We start from the raw sequence: 20186 nt of genomic DNA on the forward strand, positions 1-20186 counted from the left end.
TACTGGGTTGGTGAAATCAACCTATAAACATACCACCAGCTTGGAATGTCTGTCTTGTTTTTGACAGTCTACCCTGAGGTAGGCACTCGTGGTCATGAGCCACTCCAGATAATGTAACAATCAGGTTCCCCTCTTGGTCGAAAATACAGCCTACGTGCTGACCTCTGAGGCACACAATTACTAAATGAGACTTCTGCAAAGGAAGAGGTTTGACTGGAGTGAGCTCTGTGTGGGGATGAGTTTTGTTGGCGGTTATGAGGTTAGCTGCTAGTTATTAATTTTGTTTTTGTAATTTATGTCAAGGTTGCATTTGTTGACCCAAAAAGTAGTGTTTTGAAAACGAAGAACAATTACTATCAAACATACAAGCATAAGAATGGCCATACTGGGCCAGACCAAAGGTCCATCCAGCCCAGTATCCTGTCTGCCAACAGTGGCCAATGCCAGGTGCCCCAGGAGGAGTGAACCTAACATGTAATGATGAAGTGATCTCTCTCCTGCCATCCATCTCCACCCTCTGACAAACAGAGGCTAGGGACACCATTCCTTACCCATCCTGGCTAATAGCACTATCAATATCAATGCACTAATGTCTAAAAAAATTTTAAAAGTTTAGTCAGTACATTAGGATCAGTTGTATATCGTATGATTGGTTGGCACACACAGTTCTGGACACAGATAATATGAATCTATACAGAAGGTACAGAGGAATCAACAGATTTCCAGGGTTAGAACTATAAAGAAAGGTAAAGGAAAAAAAGGTTTGTATTACTAGAAAGGAGACCATCAGGACCAGAGGTATAGATAGTGGGAGCACCACTGAACTACTCAGGAAGAAGATAAGCTCAAAAGCAGAGAAACAAACTGATAAGGCTACAGATGTTCAGGGGAACACAAGTATATAGAAAAAGAAAAGGAGCACTTGTTGCACCTTAGAGACTAACAAATTTATTTGAGCATATGGAGGGCTATTAGTGTATGCAATGGACTGCCAAAGACAGCAACAGAAACTACAACCAGATAGAAAAGGAGTACTTGTGGCACCTTAGAGACTAACAAATTTATTTGAGCATAAGCTTTCGTGAGCTACAGCTTGCTCACTTCATCGGATGCATCCGATGAAGTAAGCTGTAGCTCACGAAAGCTTATGCTCAAATAAATTTGTTAGTCTCTAAGGTGCCACAAGTACTCCTTTTCTTTTTGCGAATACAAACTAACACGGCTGCTAATCTGAAACCTACAACCAGATACATATTCACAGAAGGAAGGGGCATTTCAGAGAACAGACCATACAAAGATAGGCTTAAAATGGAATTACGACCTGACCCTCTGTCCCAGTTCAGTACTATGTAGCACTCTGAACCATGCAAGCTTCCTGGCACTTGACCTAAACGTTAAGCTCCAGGCATGCAAGTCTTTGTTTTCAAATTCAGGCACGCAATTGCACCTGAAAAGTATACATGAAATTATGCACATAATTAGTGCTCACAGCTGCTATGATTGTGCAAGTTGCTAGTCTGGCATCTATCTAGTCTTGGGGGGCATAAACAACTAGACACACAAAGAAGGGGGGGCCTGATCAAATAAGCTTGAGAACCAATGATTTAGTCATTTCGATAGTCTCATGTGGCTTTAAAAGTGAGGCTCTAAATGCCATCCTCATTCACTGAACTGTATTTCTGCAGACCTCCCTGCATTTTCCTAGGAGAAGGGTGAAATCCTGCATATTGCTTTTGTAAAAAAATCACATTTAGCCTAATAGGTTGTTGAATTCACATCCCAGGTGTCAAAATGGCAAACTCTTTAACTGAACAGCAAAACCCTATAAGATTTAGGATTGAATAGGTGAGAAATCAAACTAGGAGACTGTCCAGGTTTTGGAAAGAGTATTTGCTCAACACTGTTTATACTAGGATCTTCTCAAAGACTCCAAATTGAATTGTTGAGCACTAGGGAAAAAACAAAAAACAAAACAAAACTATAGGCACAATCCAGCACTGCCCAGGGAGAGGTGGAGAATAAACTATGCAGAGGCTTAACACTCACAGGTCTCTCCTCTTAAATTTACAATCCCAAGGCTGGTTAAAAACAAGGTGAAGAGCTAGGAGAAGTTATGGGGTGGGAGGGTGGCATCCCACTGTAAGAACTCAATTTTTTCTGCCTTAAGGGCACCCTGCAAATGTAAGTATTTAGACTTGCACATCTTTTCTTTTCTTTTTATTGTAAAGAAGCAATGGCCATACTGGGTCAAACTAATGATCCATCTAGCCCATTAATAACAGGTTTCAGAGTAGCAGCCGTGTTAGTCTGTATTTGCAAAAAAGAAAAGGAGTACTTGTGGCACCTTAGAGACTAACAAATTTATCTGAGCATAAGCTTTCGTGAGCTACAGCTCACTTCATTGGATGCAAGGTGATGCATCCGATGAAGTGAGCTGTAGCCCACAAAAGCTTATGCTCCGATAAATTTGTTAGTCTCTAAGGTGCCACAAGTACTCCTTTTCTTTCTAGCCCATTAATCTGTCTTCTGACAGTGGCCAGTACCAGATACTTCAGAAGGAGTGAAAAAAGGACAAGTTACTAAGTGATTCATCTCTTATTGTCCAGTCCCAGCTCTAATAGTCAAGAGGCTTAGGGACACCCAGAGCACGGCATTGTGTCCCTGACCATCTTGGCTAACAGCCATTGAGGGACTGATCCCCCATTAACTTATCTAATTCTTTTTTAACCCAGTTATATTTCTGGCCTTCAAACCACCTCATGGCAATAAGTTCCACAGGTTCGCTGTGCGAAGAAGTACTTCCTTATGTGTGTTTTAAACCTGCTGCCTATTAATTTCATTGGGTGGCCCCTGGTCCATTGTGTTATGTAAAGAGGTAAACTCTAGATAAACATAACATGAACAGCGCCATCATGAAGGATATGCAAACATAACATCTACAGATGTACATTATTAACATGCCTACAGCCCTTTAAAAATGTAAAAACACTATATAAACACTAAATTCCAGTACTAGTGGGATTCTCTGAGGAGTAAATGAAAGCAGCAAAAAAACACCCACACTAAATGATAATCAAGCATCAAAGCCACTAGTACATACTCAAAATTAAGCGATTTAGGTCTGCACTGCTATGGTCCCAAAGCTGTTCTTCAGTCAACCAAAACAGCCTATGGTGCAGTTCTATCAGATTACTTGATGTCTTTCCCCGACAATGGCCCACGCACTGGCAGAATGCTCTTGTCCCATTATCATGGTCCACTTCAAAGAAAAGAAAGCAAAATAAAGAGCAGATATGTAAGGCTTCTATTTGATTTTGGTCTTACTGGAAGAGCTCATACACTTTCACAGTGACAGTGTGCTGCAGAATTCTAAATATTTTATTTCAGAATTTTCTAAACATCCAATCACTATTCACAAAAAGAAGCTCAAAACAGCCACCCTAAAACTGAGCAGTACACTTCCATCTTTGCTTCTCTCAATCCTCTTATATATACAGGATCATGCCAGTGCTCCTTGCAAATAGCACAAGTTACTAAGAACTTAGCCACTAACTTTGCCGCACCTTTTGGTGACAGAAGGAAGAGGAAAGACAATCAAGTAATTTGTCTCTTCTCCCACATAACATCTGCAGAAAACAGAAGAACAGCAGAGTAAAACTACTATTGCCTGGAAACTACCAAGTCATTAATTGCTTCTCTACTACTCAACATGCCAGGGACATCTGGCCACACATGCCTCCAGTGTTGCCTAATGTTCCAGGCATGTTGCCTTGTCCTATTGAAATCAGAATGGAACACCACTGCTCAGCTCTCAAGATGAAGAATATGCAAAAAGTGAATTAAACAGCAAAGAGAAAATTAAAAGGCCACCACATGTAAGGGAAGGTATCTCTGTGGAATACTGACACAGACTATGTGATAACTATGAAAACAATAGTGGAAAGGGTGAATACTGATGCTTAGTACCTCACGTATATTGAAGAAAATTAAGACTTATGCAGCAGTGTAAAATTAATGAATACACATTCAGAAAAAAAGTTCAATAAAGGGAAAACTCCAAGGAAATAGCAACCACATAGAATAGGAATTATATTTAGACTCCAATTTTCCTGCTCTTTCCAGGAGCAGAGCCAGAAAAAGGAAGCACAGTTTCCTCCATATTAATTATCCCAACAGCATACACTTCTTCCCCGCTATGTTTACATTTCACAAACTCTGCACCTTTCCTCCTGACATTTCACAATGCAGAGCACACCTCAGAAGCTCCAAACTCTATAGACACAGAGCCTCTGACCTACTGTACACTCTAGGGATGACTGCACTGGTACGCTTCTCAACTATATATTATCACTAGACAGTAGTTTTGTCATCTTCTGCAGTTGCTGGAGAAAAGAATACAAGAATGACCATATTGGGTCAGATCAAAGGTCCATCCAGCACAGTATCCTGTCTACTGACAGCGGACAATGCCAAGTTCACTCCCTCTGGGGCACCTAACAGGTAATGATCTAGTGATCTCTCTCCTGCCATCCATCTCCACCCTCTGACAAACAGAGGCTGAGGACACCATTCATAGAATCATAGAATATCAGGGTTGGAAGGGACCTCAGGAGATCATCTAGTCCAACCCCCTGCTCAAAGCAGGACCAATCCCCAATTTTTGCCCCAAATGGCCCCCTCAGGGATTGAACTCACAACCCTGGGTTTAGCAAGCTAATGCTCAAACCACTGAGCTATCCCTCCCCCCCCTTACCCATCCTGGCTAATAACCATTAAATAAACTTAACCTCCATAACTAGACCTCCAAAGGACCACAGAGCCTCCAAACAGAAACTCCTCTTTTGGCCAGGGGTGGAAAGGAACCTGGCAAGAACCTCCTCTTGAAGATAAACATGAAGCTAAACCTCTTCCAAGTATAGCTATATGTGGCCCCAAAATGGAGGACAAAGAGCTCTGTGTAAATCCTTAAGGGCAATGACAAGCCATCATTTTCGCACCATTCTCCAAAATACACTCAGGTAATAAATAAGTCACTCACATTGAGACCTCCAGACAGACAACACTATGCAAACAACAGGTTTCAGAGTAGCAGCCGTGTTAGTCTGTATTCGCAAAAAGAACGAGGAGGACTTGCGGCACCTTAGAGACTTATCGGAGCATAAGCTTTTGTGGGCTAAACCCCACTTTATGCTCAAATAAATTTGTCAGTCTCTAAGAAGCCACAAGAACTCCTCGTTCTTTTTCGTGGGGAACGGGAATCCCCTTCTTTGCCTTTAAAAAAAAAAGACAGAAAAGCCTGCGGCGGTTTTCACCACATTTACCTAAAGCCCCCGTTTGTGCTTCTGCTATGGCTTCATCGATCGCCAAATACGCGTTGTCCGGTGCAGCTGACCCCGGTGCCGGTTGGTAATTTCTGGGCGGGACAATGGCCCAGTGACGGCAACGATGCTACCCGTAACCCTGATGCATCCGGTGAAGTGGGCTGTAGCTCACGACAGCTTGTGCCCGAATAAACGGGTTAGTCTCCGAGGTGCCACAAGTCCTCCTGTATCCTCCTGCGCGGATACAGACTCACAGGGCTGCTGCTCGGAACCCGGGTTTGAGCAGGGGCCTCGCTCCCCTGCACAGTTCTCCGTGCCCCTCCCCCAGCCCGTGGCGCGGAGACTCGCAGCCTCCCGCTCCCGGCGACGCCCCAGCGGCTCGCGAGCCAAGGCGCATCCGCGGGCCCAGCACGTGCCGCTTTCAACGTCCCATTCCGCGCCCGAGCGCCAAGGCCCGGCTTCACGCGCCTCTGTCGCCCCGCGGGCCCGGCCGCACGCCCTGGCCGCAGAGAGACCAGGCGGCTCCGCGGGGCTCGGCCCGGGGGGACCGGGCTCAAAGCGCCCGCAGGCCGCGCTGGCGCCGAGACCGGCAGGGAAGCGGCTGAGGGTCCCCGGGGCCGCCCCCCGCGGAGAAGGGCCCACTCACCAGGGTGATACTCGTCGTCGTCGCCATCTTGTCCAGCCGGCCCCGGGCCCCGTCGCCGCCGCCTCCTCCTCGGCGGGAATCTCGCGACAGGACAGCGCCTGCGCGGAGCGGAACTCTCGCGGGATCTTGCCATCTGCCGCTTTAGATGGGAACCCTCGCGAGAACTGCCTTGCGGCCCGAACGGGCGGTGCTGAGGCGCAGGACTCTCTGGCTCCGCCCACTATTGCCGGGGGAGGCGCGGGGCAAAGCTAGTTGGAAGCCCCGCCTCCCCCTAGCTCGGACGGGACCCGAGAGGGGCCAAGGCCAGGACGCGTCCCGCGCCTGCGCCTGCTCTGGGCGCTGCGGAGAACGTGGGGTGTTGCGCGGCGCGGCCGGCCAGTAGCGAGCCGCCTGGAGGGGCAGCAGCTAGGGGCTGTGTGCGGGCAGGGGGTATCTCGGGGGCAGCTAGGGGTTGGATGCAGGCAAGGGGGCAGCTGGGGGTTGGAGGCAGGCAAGGGGGTAGCTCAGGGGGCAGGCAAGGGGGTATCTAGGGTCAGGGTGCAGGCAAGGGGGCAGCTGGGGGTTGGAGGCAGGCAAGGGGGCAGCTAGGGGCTGTGTGCGGGCAGGGGATATCTCGGGGGCAGCTAGGGGTTGAATGCAGGCAAGGGGGTATCTAGGGTCAGGGTGCAGGCAAGGGGGCAGCTGGGGGTTGGAGGCAGGCAAGGGGGCAGCTAGGGGCTGTGTGCGGGCAGGGGGTATCTCGGGGGCAGCTAGGGGTTGGATGCAGGCAAGGGGGTATCTAGGGTCAGGGTGCAGGCAAGGGGGCAGCTGGGGGTTGGAGGCAGGCAAGGGGTATCTAGGATCAGGGTGCAGGCAAGGGGGCAGCTGGGGATTGGAGGCAGGCAGGGGCAGCTGGGGGTTGGAGGCAGGCAAGGGGGCAGCTAGGGGCTGTGTGCGGGCAGGGGATATCTCGGGGGCAGCTAGGGGTTGAATGCAGGCAAGGGGTATCTAGGGTCAGGGTGCAGGCAAGGGGGCAGCTGGGGGTTGGAGGCAGGCAAGGGGGCAGCTGGGGGTTGGAGGCAGGCAAGGGGCAGCTAGGGGCTGTGTGCGGGCAGGGGATATCTCGGGGGCAGCTAGGGGTTGGGTGCAGGCAAGGGGGTATCTAGGGTCAGGGTGCAGGCAAGGGGGCAGCTGGGGGTTGGAGGCAGGCAAGGGGGCAGCTAGGGGCTGTGTGCGGGCAGGGGATATCTCGGGGGCAGCTAGGGGTTGGATGCAGGCAAGGGGGTATCTAGGGTCAGGGTGCAGGCAAGGGGGCAGCTGGGGGTTGGAGGCAGGCAAGGGGGCAGCTAGGGGCTGTGTGCGGGCAGGGGATATCTCGGGGGCAGCTAGGGGTTGGGTGCAGGCAAGGGGGTATCTAGGGTCAGGGTGCAGGCAAGGGGGCAGCTGGGGGTTGGAGGCAGGCAAGGGGCAGCTAGGGGCTGTGTGCGGGCAGGGGATATCTCGGGGGCAGCTAGGGGTTGGGTGCAGGCAAGGGGGTATCTAGGGTCAGGGTGCAGGCAAGGGGGCAGCTGGGGGTTGGAGGCAGGCAAGGGGGCAGCTAGGGGCTGTGTGCGGGCAGGGGATATCTCGGGGGCAGCTAGGGGTTGGATGCAGGCAAGGGGGTATCTAGGGTCAGGGGGCAGGCAAGGGGGCAGCTGGGGGTTGGAGGCAGGCAAGGGGGTATCTAGGATCAGGGTGCAGGCAGGGGCAGCTAGGGGTTGGAGGCAGGCAAGGGGGTAGCTGGGGCTGTGTGCAGGTAGGGGGTAGCTCAGGGGGCAGCTAGGGGTTGGATGCAGACAAGGGGGTAGATCGGGGGCTGGCGGGGGGGTATCTAGGGTTGGGGTGCAGGCAGGGATAGCTAGGGGTTGGATGCAGGCAAGGGGGTAGCTAGTGGCTATGTGCAGGCAGGGGGTAGCTCAGGGGTAGCTGGATGCCAGGAGGGGCGTAGCTGAGGATGTCAGGAGGGGTTGTGTCTGAGGGGGTGCTGCTGCTGTGAGACCGAGCTATGTGCTGAGCTACCCCCCGCCTGTGCACAATCCCTAGCTACCCTTTCTAGGTTGCACAGTGAAAGTGGCTCTGCTACTTGTGGCTGTGTGCATGCTGGGCCAGGCCAGACCTGTCCTGCAGGGTCACTGTGGCTATCAGCACCCAGTGGTTTGCCGCCACCAAGGATTACACCTACCTGATCTTGGAGACTGAAGAAACTGACCTGGATGCGCAGAGCACTGGAGATTGCCGCTTGCCCTCCCCAAACATTCCTCTGTCCCCTCCTGCCCCCTGTGGGTTACAGGGCTGAGGGCAGGTGAGCGGCAACGCCAGGTGCTCTGTGCGTCCAGGTCCGTTTCCCCACGTGGGCTGTGCTGTGAGGCATCAGGAGCTGTTCTCCCACTCTCCCCTTAGTCAGCCCACATGGAGAAACTGACCTGGATGCACAAAGCACCTGGTGTTGCTGCTCGCCTCCTCCCCCACCCCACACTGAAACTCTGCCCATGATGGCCGAGCCCCTGGGACTGCGTGCTGCAGCTCACCGTTTGGAAACCCCTGGGCTATATGATCACAGTGGGCCCATCTTACTTTATAATCTACAAATCTACCCAAAATCTATTTTTGCAGAAGAAGTTGGGTGGCAATTGTGGCAAAATGGTAGAAGTAAAATCAAAATTCAGATTTGTCTTTTAATTTTGAAGAGACCAATAGCTCAGCATCTCATGCATGAACATAAGAATGGCCACACTGGGTCAGAGTAAAGGTCCGTCCAGCCCAGTAACCTGTCTTCCGACAGTGGCCAATGCCAGGTGCCCTAGAGGGAATGAACAGAACAGGGAATCACCAAGTGATCCATCCCCTGTCGCCCATTCCCAGCTTCTGGCAAACAGCAGCTAGGGACACTATCCCTGCCCAATAGCCATTGGACCTATCCCCCGTGAACATATCTAGTTCTTTTTGGAACCCTGTTATAGTCTTGTGAACCCTGGTATAGTGTTAACAATTGGAAAGCATGTTGGTGCCTAACAGCAGATGCAAAAGATTGGCAGACCTAACTAATCAGTAGGCTGTGACTCAGTTCTTGTATTCTCCATGCAGAGTTGGAAGCTATCCCTTTTGGACATGTGCCTTTTCACACTTACAGAATGAGATACAGGGCTCACAAAGGTGGATCGCATAGCATTGTCTTTAAAGAGTGTGAGGCGCTCAGATACTGGGCTGATGGGGGCCATATAAGTACCCAAGATATCGATTACAAGCCCTTTGGATTGTTTGCACTGTATTTTTTTAGTGAGTTCTTCTGCCAGGAAAAAATATTTTGCAGCAGGGGAGCGTGTTGAGGGAAAAATCACAACAATCCTTGGTGCTGAGCAGACAGACTGCTGTGTTTTGTTTGCTGGAGCTCTTTCAGGGTGTGGAGCTTCATTCCTCAACCTCAGATCATCCTTGCCTCATGCATCATGTACTCTAGGGAATGCATCCAATGAAATGAGCTGTAGCTTACGAAAGCTTATGCTCAAATAAATTTGTTAGTCTCTAAGAAGCCAGCAGTACTCCTTTTCTTTTTGCGAATACAGACTAACACAGCTGCTACTCTGAAACTTTTCTTTTGAGGAATTGTGTAGAGATTAGCTAACAAAATACACCACTGCAGAGCACAGCAAAGTCACTGGGAGGAAAAATCTCTGGAGAAATCAAGCTGTAACATGTTGGTTATACAAAGAAATCAGCAAGGGGACAACCTAGGGGCCGAACTAGAGCTAATTGCTCCATCAGGGATATGAAGTAGGCACCGCACAAAGAAAGCTTTCATCATTTCCATAGACTCAAGCCCAGACTTGCCCTGGCTTAAGTGGAAAGAGTGAGAAGCCCCGCTGAACCAAGCATCAGGATAAAGTTTCTCCACCTAATTTGTTCAGCGTTTCAGCGTACCTGACTTTCTGGATAAGCCAATTGGAACATAGAGGAAGCTACCTTACCCCTTCTTTGTGTAATGGGGAGAGCAGACAATCCACAACGACTCCGAATGGGTCACTCAGTTATCATGTTTTGTGATGGGGCTTGTTCTTTTCAATCCATTTATTGAAATGTCAGTATCTGCAAAGTTAGCACAATATCAGCACTTGGAAAACTCATGTAATTAAACAGCTAGGACAGCATGGCAAAGCAGTTTAGCATAGCAAACCCAGCACACCACAATACAGTCTGTGCTGCATGGCAAAGCATACATAGCCAGTGCTAGACAGGGAATCAGGCACAGTGTAAGGAAGTCAGCATAGCATGATACAGTCAGTGCAGCATGGCCTATGTGGCACAGTATGAACAGTACACTCAGAGCAGCGAGGTGCAGGCAGAGCAGCATGGCACAGCTTTTGATACAAAATTCCTATTTGCATAATATTCCAATCTTGAACCTGACAAATCAGCAGCTATATTTGCCCCCATTCTCCTGTCTAATGATGGAAATTTCACAGGAGAAACAGGGAAGGAAGAGACATCAAGGCTTTTCCCTAGGATTTAGCGAATTTTTGGAAGGCTCAGAGACAAACTCTGAAATGACAAAAAGAAAAGGAGTACTTGTGGCACCTTAGAGACTAACAAATTTATTTGAGCATAAGCTTTCGTGAGCTACAGCTCACTTCATCGGATGCATTCAGTGGAAAATACAGTGGGGAGATTTATATACATAGAGAACATGAAACAATGGGTGTTACCATACACACTGTAACCAGAGTGACCACTTAAGGTGAGCTATTACCAGCAGGAGAGCGGGGAGGGGGAGGAACCTTTTGTAGTGATAATCAAGGACAGTCCCAACAAAGAAAATAACAGAACGCCACTAGCCATCACCTTCAGCCCCCAACTAAAATCTCTCCAATGCATCATCAAGGATCTACAACCTATCCTGAAGGATGACCCATCACTCTCACAGATCTTGGGAGACAGGCCTGTCCTTGCTTACAGACAGACCCCCAACCTTAAGCAAATACTCACCAGCAACCACACGCCACACAAAAGAACCACTAACCCAGGAACCTATCCTTGCAACAAAGCCTGTTGCCAACTCTGTCCACATATCTATTCAGGGGACACCATCAGAGGGCCTAATCACATCAGCCACACGATCAGAGGCTCATTCACCTGCACATCTACCAATGTGATATATGCCATCATGTGCCAGCAATGCCCCTCTGCCATGTACATTGGTCAAACTGGACAGTCTCTACGTAAAAGAATAAATGGACACAAATCAGACGTCAAGAATTATAACATTCAAAAACCAGTCGGAGAACACTTCAATCTCTCTGGTCACTCGATTACAGACCTGAAAGTGGCAATACTTCAACAAAAAAACTTCAAAAACAGACTCCAAGGAGAGACTGTTGAATTGGAATTAATTTGCAAACTGGATACAATTAACTTAGGCTTGAATAGAGACTGGGAGTGGATGGGTCATTACACAAAGTAAAACTATTTCCCCATGTTTATCCCCCACCCCCCACTGTTCCTCAGATGTTCTTGTCAACTGCTGGAAACGGCCCACCTTGATTATCACTACAAAAGGTTTCTCCCTCCCTCCTCCACCCCAGCCCCCGCTCTCCTGCTGGTAATAGTTCACCTTAAGTGATCACTCTGGTTACAGTGTGTATGGTAACACCCATTGTTTCATGTTCTCTGTGTATATAAATCTCCCCACTGTATTTCCCACTGAATGCATCCAATGAAGTGAGCTGTAGCTCACGAAAGCTTATGCTCAGATAAATTTGTTAGTCTCTGAGGTGCCACAAGTACTCCTTTTCTTTTTGCGAATACAGACTAACACGGCTGCTACTCTGAAATCTGAAATGACAGAGGCTGTGCTCAGCACCAGTGGTTCTTCTGTTGATCCATATTTTATGAACCACCTAATGGTTCTAGATTCCTGCAATTTCTTCCCATGCCATGTCAGTCAAGTTCACAATGTCCTCTCCTCATCCTAGCAGAGGGAGTCCAGTTCTTATAAGGCATTGCAATGGCTCCTTTGCCGTGGGAGAACCCAGCAGAGCAAGAGGAATCAGGCCTGGAAAAGGGGTGGAATGTGGCAGACAGGAAACTACTCAAGATCCTCCCAAACCTGCACTCCCCCCAACCCAACTCTCACTCCCTGCTGTGACTATTTCCAGCTGAGGAAGCAAAGTGATGGCCCACAGTGAAGGTGCTTCTTGCTCCCAGAGGTAAATTTACCAATTGTGAGCTCTTGCAGCAGCTTTGCATCTTCAAAAACCCCGCCAGCCAGAAGCTTCCTGCATGATCCTCCACTCCTTAAACCACCTCACCGCTCGCCCTGGCCTCCTTCAGAAGTGGGGACTAAAGAGCACATTCTTGGCGGGTTCCTAGTAACAATGATGCATGTCTAATGCCTCATGTTTGCTGGTCCTTTCTCTTCTTGCCATTGTCTTTCTGAATCACAGGCCAGATGGACAGTAGAGATACAGCCAGGAACAAATGGCGAGGTCACCTCTGCAGCAGAAAGTCTGATCAAGAGCCCCTTCTGGCCTGGGACAGTTCCCATCCTCCTTTGGGGGGCACCTGTCTGCCCAGTCATCGGGGTGACTCAGAAGGGAGGAGACCGGTGCTTGTGGAAAGCATTTTCTAGAAAGTTGGCCAGCATTTCACAATCATCCTAGGAGAAAGGAATCAGCAGGTTAATTAGGCTTGGTGTAGCTGAGAGCATTCCCCACGTCTAACCCTCACCATCACCTCTCATGTTTCTGTGTTAGCAAGGAGAAGAGCAGGGCTGTGGAGATCCAGAGAGGCAAAGGTCAGATAAGCAGAGCAGCTGATGCTGTAGAGGGGTCATCAGATTGCCAGGAGCCGTATGGTAACATTCTCCTACCCAAGTGAAGGAAGGGTTGGTTAATTTCCCTGCCGCGGAGGGTCACACACACACCTCGACACTCACAAAATCACCAGCTTGTGAGAGACATTTCTCTCTGCTTCTTAACAGAAAATTGTTTGACTTTGGAATCAACAGATTGTACCACGAGCTATGTATTTTCCAGAAATGCTCTACGGGAGGGGACTCCTGTTCTCTCCCAAGTCTTCCCCGTTTATTTTAGCAGATGACTTCTGTGCTATATGGTCCATATGCTCAGGAGGCCGTCCAGGAACGAAGTATAAATGCATCATCTTGCAAGTGCCTGGCAGATAAAGCTGACTAACTGCTTGGATAGGGTCAGGATTCAGATTGAGGAATTCTCCCAGACTTCACTTACGGTTTCCAAATTCCCAACTCATGGCCAAAACACGACATCATTTTTTGGCAAAAATAAGTGTGTCTGCTTCCTCCCAGCCAGGCTTCCTCCAGGCTGCTCTGCTACTCGAAGCATCTGCATTCCCCTGGCTTTGGACTGCTGAACTAGCTGGGCCCTTCCTAGCTCTGGGGCCACTGAAGAGAAATGTGCTGTGCACAGGTTTGGTGATGCGGGAACTGATTCCATCTTCTGGCCAGAAAGCTGCAGTGTAGGTCAGTGACTGCTGTTTGGGGCAGCAGCAGGCTTGGATGCTTCTCTGGGGGAGGCAGGAGGTGGCAGAGAGTCTCATCTGGGCTCTTTGATCTAGGCAGCTCTTCTGGTTTCATACTCCAGAATCATTTTTAAATTTGGTCCCACTCACTGTGTGACTTGTGCCATGACAATATGGCTACTCCTGTCATTGCGGCAGCCTGGGGCAAGGCCTGAGCGAAGCAGATAGGCAAAGAATGGCACCATGGTAAAAAGTAGTGGGTTCATCATGCAACCATAAACTGGCCCTGTCTGATCCTGGTCACAGTCATCAGAAAAAGCTTCCTTAAATGGGAAAATAAGTGAGTGGACTCCCCAGGCCTAGGTACCCGCCCTCGGCAGCCCTCATGCCCCTGAGGCAGAGGGTGTTGTGGAGAATTAGAGAGCCCTGTGTTAATATATTGGCAGCAGATCCCTGCCCGAGGGAGTCATGCAGATTCTAAAGGAATGGGGAGGAGGCTCACCTCATGGATGAATCCGTAGTGCACCAGCTCTGAAGCCAAGCCCTTGGAACTGTCAGCTGCAGAAACAGGGTTAACTGTGAGAAAAGGAAATTCATGCAGCTCTCATTCCCTCCAGAGAGCACTGCTCCTGGCACACAGCCCAGCTGGAAGCTTTTGCTGACGCATTTGGCTTTGGGAACATAGATGGAGTGAGCCTAGGGCTGGCTGAGCACTAGCCCATGTGATTATGGGGCAGACAGAGCATGTAGGTGAGCACTGAGTGTGCCTCATGCCAAGTTCCGGGTGGAATGAGCTTTGCAAGGTTCCACTCCCAAACCAGCCAAAGTGTAGTCATCTCAGCAGAACGCCCTTTGACATTCTTGGCTCATTTTGGCTCAGAAACCAAAAAGGGCCTTTTATGATACCAAGCCCTGTGTAGAGAGATCCTTGGGCTTTTTGGCTGTCTGTGAGGCCAGGTAAAGAACTCTGACTCCAGGGTGCTAGATAAAGATGGCTGCACTTTCCTCCAGAGGGCTCCTGTCTTCCCCATGAGTTAGGCTGGAACTGGGCATGCTCTGAAGAGAACCACATCTGGGCTCTGCAGCAGAGCCAGGACGAATGGCCAGGAACTTTCACACCATACAAGGGCAGCTCACTCAGCCATGGATTTTTCCCCTTTACTAAAGCTGCAGAAAAAGGCTGCTGTCTCAGGGGAGAAACGACCTACTTCCCCTTCTCTTGACAGGTGTCACCGTACTGGGGTGCAGGAGTGAAATTCTAATCAGGATAACATGAACGTTCCTAATGGCCATTCCACTATGCTCCCAGAGGCTGTGAGCTCCGGACACCCACTGCTCTAGGGGCTCAGGTGGGCAGGACCCTACACCTGGCTGGTAAGGTTCAGTCTGCCTCTTTCAGTACAGAGAGGAAAGGAAACCAGGTTGTAAACAGACTGTGAGCTCTTTGGAGTATGGACCACGTCCTCCTGTAAGTCTGATCATGGCCTTGTGCCATGGGGGCCCAACCCCGCTCAGGGCCCTCAGGCACGACTACTAGATCAATAATAGGTAATGATAATTATAAATAAACCTACTTGGCAGCAGGTCATAGCTTAACTGTCGGTGCAGCTTGTCCTCCAGGGTTAGCAAGAGTGTGAGCTGCAGCAAGAAGAGAGAGCATATTAGAAAAGAGCATCAGCTTCTCCTTAGGAGACAAATGTGCAGCTCATTCAGCCAGCACCAGAGGCTGCTGGGAGGAGCGGGTAGTGCTGGTGCAGGAGATAGCGGGCAGCCAGTCAGACATGCCCTTTGAAGGCCCTGCCTGGAATGAATGTGTCCTTTCCTCTATCACAGCTAAAATGCTACATTACACTGGGAGAAGGGTAGGATCGGAGACACCCCACCCAGTGCAACAATCCCAAGTCTTTCCCTCTCCAGCCTTGCTCCAGGCTGCAGCGAGTGCTCTGGGAGTTCCTTGCAGAAGATAAAGGGCTCAGGATCCCTCCAAGGATCCCCCAAGAGAATGTTAGTTGAATTTATATGCTGCGGTTCATTTATAGAGCTACAAAGCCAAAAGTAAACATCTCTGTTTGTGAAACATTGATCTGTGTGGCTGTCTCCCTCCCCTCACACCCCACGGCCCAGCTGTCTTCCTAAAAATAGGGAGCTCTTTGGGGCAACCTGCTGAAACTCACTAGCTGGGACTGTTTCTGCAGCACCCCACACCGTGGACCCCTGCCTGCTACTGTAACAAATGTCCTACCAACCTTTGTTCTAGGGACAAGGGGAAGGACAGACCAAGAGGGTCAAGCTCAGGTACTGGCCCAGTGCTGGGCTCATCACTTACATGCCACTGGGCCTTCTCTTCATTCATCTCCATGCTACACTGCATCTGCACCACCTAGGAGAGACCAAGCCAAACATCAGCGTGGGAGCAGCACAGGGGCACATGCACTCTCCCCTCCTTCAGCTCTGCCATATCCCAGGCAGCTTGACTTCCTCTCTCTGACTTACATCCCACAACCCCAGCTGCCTGTATGCCACCTAAAACCTTCTCCCATTCCCTCCCTCATTTCTGTCCCATAGGAACTGCCAGACTGGGCCAGCCCAGTGTCCATTTGAACCAGTACCGGTCCCTGCCAGTGGCAGCACTAGCTGATTAAGGGGAAGGTGCTGGAACACTGTGTACAGGACAGTTATGGAGTAACCTGCCCCTCAAGGGAAATCTCCTTCTATCCCCATTTCTATCCCCGCTGTAGCGCTTCAGTGTAGACACAAGCTATGCCAAGGGTACTCTACCTCCCAGAGAGGCAGTAGCTAGGCTGATGGCAGAATTCTCCCAGTCACCTAGCGCTGTCTACACCAGGAGGTAGGTCGGTTTAACTGCATCACTCGGGTAGATTTTTTCACATCCCTCAGCAACAGTTATACTTTCCTAGTGTAGGCCGGACCTAAATAAATTCAGGAATCCATTAGTGAACCAGCCTCCTTGTCCTTAGATACTAGACCACGCTCCGTAGACTACTCTCTGGGTCATCCACAGTTGCCGCAGCCATAAGAATGGCCATACTGGGTCAGACCAAAGGTCCAGACCAGACCGTGCATTGGCCTGGCCTGGTTTCCTCCCCATGCTGTGACCATGGGGCAGCATCGCAGACAATAACCTGTGGTAGAAGAGTGCCCAACCTGACATCTGGAGTCTGGTTTACAATGTCTAGCCTCCCTCAATACAGAGGCTATCCCCTGGTGGCTAAACTCCGCATATAAAAGGAGGCGGAGGCCTCTAATCTCTGCCCACACAGCTAAATCTCTCATCCAGGCCCTCATCATCTCACAAACCTGCCACAGCAACCTCCTCTTCTCTGGCCTTGACAAATGCCATCTAGATTCACTTATAGCCATTAAAAACACGGCTACTTAGATTATCAGCTCTTTGAGGCAAGGCTCTCTTTCTGGTCAGTGTTTGTGCAGTGCCTAGCGCTGTTTACAGGGGCACGTAGGCAGTACGGCTTTACAAACAATAAGCACAGAAGTCCTCTTCCTGGTTTCTCGTTTTGATTCCCCGCTTTGTGTCCCTCTGCTAGTGCCTCTTCCACTTCAAAGACATACACTATATGTGCCTTCACTGCAGAGTAGCGGTGGGCAAACTATGGCCTGGGGGCCGCATCCAGCTCTTCAGACATTCTAATCCGGCCCTCAAGCTCCTGCCAGGGAGCAGGGTTCGGGGCTTGTCCCTGCTCCAGTGCTTCAGCCAGGGAGCGAGGTTGGGGGCTTTCCCCGCTCTGCGCGTGCCATGGCTCGGCACAACTCCTGGAAGCAACTGCACATCCCCCCTCCAGCTTCTACGTGTAGGGGCAGCCAGGGGACTCCACACACTGCCCGCAGCCATGCCCCAAGCATCACCCCCGCAGCTCCCATTGGCTGGGAACCATGGCCAATGGGAGCTGCAGGGGTGGCACCTGCATACGGAGCACTGCGCAGAGCTGCCTGGCTGCGCCTCCGCATAGGAGCTGGAGGGCAAATTCATAGATAATAAGGTCAGAAGGGACCATTCTGATCATCTAGTCCAACCTCCTGCACAACGCAGGCCACAGAATCTCACTCACCCACTCCTACGAAAAACCTCACCTATGTCTGAGCTACTGAAGTCCTCAAATCGTGGTTTAAAGACTTCAAGGAGCAGAGAATCCTCCCTCAGGTGACCCATGCCCCATGCTACAGAGGAAGGCGAAAAACCTCCAGGGTCTCTCCAATCTGCCGTGGAGGAAAATTCCTTCCTGACCCCAAATATGGCGATCAGCTAAACCCCGAGCATATGGGCAAGATTCACCAGCCAGATACTACAGAAAATTCTTTCCTGGGTAACTCAGATCCCATCCATCTAATATCCCATCTCAGGGGATTAGTCCTATTTACCCTGAATATTTAAAGATCAATTACTTACCAAAATCCCATTATCCCATCATACCATCTCCTCCATAAACTTATCGAGTAGAATCTTAAAACCAGATAGATCTTTTGCCCCCACTGCTTCCCTTGGAAGCCTATTCCAAAACTTCACTCCTCTGATGGTTAGAAACCTTCGTCTAATTTCAAGTCTAAATTTCCTGGTGGCCAGTTTATACCCATTTGTTCTTGCGTCCACATTGGTGCTGAGCTGAAATAATTCCTCTCCCTCTCCTGTATTTATCCCTCTGATATATTTATAGAGAGCAATCATATCTCCCCTCAGCCTTCTTTTATTTAGGCTAAACAAGCCAAGCTCCTTAAGTCTCCTTTCATAAGACAAGTTTTCCATTCCTCGAATCATCCTAGTAGCTCTTCTCTGTAACTGCTCCAGTTTGAATTCATCCTTTTTAAACATGGGAGACCAGAACTGCACACAGTATTCTAGGTGAGGTCTCACCAGTGCCTTGTATAATGGTACTAAAACCTCCTTATCCCTACTGGAAATGCCTCCCCTAATGCATCCCAAAACCACATTAGCTTTTTTCACAGCCATATCACATTGGCAGCTCATAGTCATCCTATGATCAACCAATACTCCAAGGTCCTTCTCCTCCTCCGTTACTTCTAATTGATGCGTCCCCAGCTTATAACTAAAATTCTTGTTATTAATCCCTAAATGCATAACCCTACAGTCTCACTATTAAATTTCATCCTATTACTATTACTCCAGTTTACAAGGTCATCCAGATCCTCCTGTATAATATCCCGATCCTTCTCTGGATTGGCAATACCTCCCAGCTTTGTATCATCTGCAAACTTTATTAGGATGTGCCGCTGCTTCTGGGAGCTGCTTGAGGTAAGCGCCGCCCAGAGCCTGTACCCCTGACCCCTCCCATGCCCCTGCCCCAGCCCTGATCTGTCTCCTGCCCTCCGAACCCCTTGGTCCCAGCCCGGAGCACCCTCCTGCACCCCCAACCCCTCATCTCCAGCCCCATCCCAGAGCCTGCACCCCCAGCCAGAGCCCTCACCCCCACCCCTGCATCCCAACCCCTCATCCCCTGCCCCATCCCAGAGCCCGCACTCCCAGCCAGAGCCCTCACCCCCACCCCTGCTTCCCAATCCCCTGTCCCAGCCCGAAGCTCCCTCCCACATCCTGAACTCTTCATTTCTGGCTCCACCCCAGAGCCTGCTCCCCCAGCCAGAACCCTCACCCCCTCCCACACCCCAACCCCCAGTTTCGTGAGGGGGCCCACCATACAATTTCCATATCCAGGGGTGGCCAAAAAGTTTGCCCACCCCTGCTGTAGAGCCTTTGATGGCCTATCCCCGCTTGCCCCATCTTTTTTCATGTGCCATAGAAATGTCAACTCCTTCATTCATTCAGGAAATGATGCCAGTCTTGATTGCCCATTTTAGCAATTTCCCCACAAGCCATCTCTCATTACACCCACTGTGCATGGGAGAAGCTCCCCAAATCACCTCTGCAAAGCCACCTCATTGTCCTCTTTCAAATCCTTCCTTAGCACTCCCCCTGCCGCCAGGCCCACAAAACCCTTAGCACCGCTTAGGCAGCTGGTTGCTGTGACCTCTGCTTTTCATCCTGACCCGTATAGTCCCCCTGTTTCCTTGGGCCTCCTCTGCCCTGCTGTCTACAGTCTACATTTGGCCTGTAAGTGTTCTGGGGCACGGACTGTCTCTGTTACATTCCTGCAGCATCCAGTACAACAGAGTCCTGGGTCTAGAGCTACCGTAATACAAAGAATAGAGAGGAGTAAGAAAGAGAGTGTCTGTAACCGTGCATCCACTCATGCTTGCCCCACTCCCCTTCGCCCTTCAATTGTTTGCTCTGCCCAGTTGGCAAGACTGTACCTTCCACCAGAGAATAAGCCATGTGGGGCAGAGATTTTTCTCCCTTTCTGTGCAGCACCCTGCACAACAGGGGCCTGATCTCAGCTGGGGTCTCACTGTAAAGTCAGTATCAAATAATAAACAATCCCTACCTCCCATCATGCCCTGGGCTTTCGTGCTGTCTGTGGACCTCCTGGGAAATGCACCGGAAACCAGCCCCAGCCCCGGCCTGGCTGCTCTGATGGGTCAAGGCTGAGAACAAAGTGTATTAACTCGATCCCAAGTGCGGAGCCCACAGCACTCACTGTGGGCACTGGAAATGTTTCTCTCGTGCCGGCAGGAGAACTTGCAGCTGGGCTGGGGGCAGTGCCAAACCAGTGGGAGGGGAATCCACAGGGCAAGAGCGTAGCAGAAAAGGGTGCTGTCCCCAGGGT

The 20186-nt window shown here is 50.1% G+C and overlaps 2 protein-coding genes and 1 long non-coding RNA gene across 12 annotated transcripts in view; 1 reads left to right on the top strand and 2 right to left on the bottom strand.

Moving 5' to 3' along the window:
* Positions 1 to 6181, bottom strand: part of PUF60 (poly(U) binding splicing factor 60) — a 52322-nt gene extending 46141 nt beyond the window's left edge. Inside the window, exon 1 of one of the 4 annotated variants that reach the window (XM_038391493.2) lies at positions 5968 to 6181. In XM_038391493.2, coding sequence (XP_038247421.1) covers positions 5968 to 5994 — 27 coding nt within the window. In that variant the 5' untranslated portion in view covers positions 5995 to 6181. Of the gene's footprint in view, positions 1 to 3100; positions 3239 to 5967 lie in introns of those variants that run through there. The other 3 variants (XM_038391494.2, XM_043507186.1, XM_043507187.1) reach the window with 3 other exon arrangements.
* Positions 5507 to 13009, top strand: LOC122458563. The gene is made up of 3 exons (XR_006278608.1): positions 5507 to 5597; positions 8363 to 8364; positions 12999 to 13009. It is a non-coding gene; the product is annotated as an uncharacterized LOC122458563 (long non-coding RNA).
* NRBP2 (nuclear receptor binding protein 2) overlaps positions 10033 to 20186 on the bottom strand; it is a 56196-nt gene continuing 46042 nt past the window's right edge. For 3 of the 7 annotated variants that reach the window (XM_043507190.1, XM_043507188.1, XM_038391496.2), the window contains 5 exons: positions 15803 to 15856; positions 15051 to 15114; positions 13979 to 14034; positions 11804 to 12634; positions 10033 to 10521 (listed from right to left, as the gene is read on the bottom strand). In XM_043507190.1, coding sequence (XP_043363125.1) covers positions 12566 to 12634; positions 13979 to 14034; positions 15051 to 15114; positions 15803 to 15856 — 243 coding nt within the window. In that variant the 3' untranslated portion in view covers positions 10033 to 10521; positions 11804 to 12565. Of the gene's footprint in view, positions 10522 to 11803; positions 12635 to 12711; positions 12844 to 13978; positions 14053 to 15050; positions 15115 to 15802; positions 15857 to 20186 lie in introns of all 7 variants that reach the window. The other 4 variants (XM_038391500.2, XM_043507191.1, XM_043507189.1 and 1 more) reach the window with 3 other exon arrangements.

Source organism: Dermochelys coriacea, chromosome 2 (assembly GCF_009764565.3).
Source record: "Dermochelys coriacea isolate rDerCor1 chromosome 2, rDerCor1.pri.v4, whole genome shotgun sequence".
Classification (NCBI taxonomy): domain Eukaryota; kingdom Metazoa; phylum Chordata; order Testudines; family Dermochelyidae; genus Dermochelys; species Dermochelys coriacea.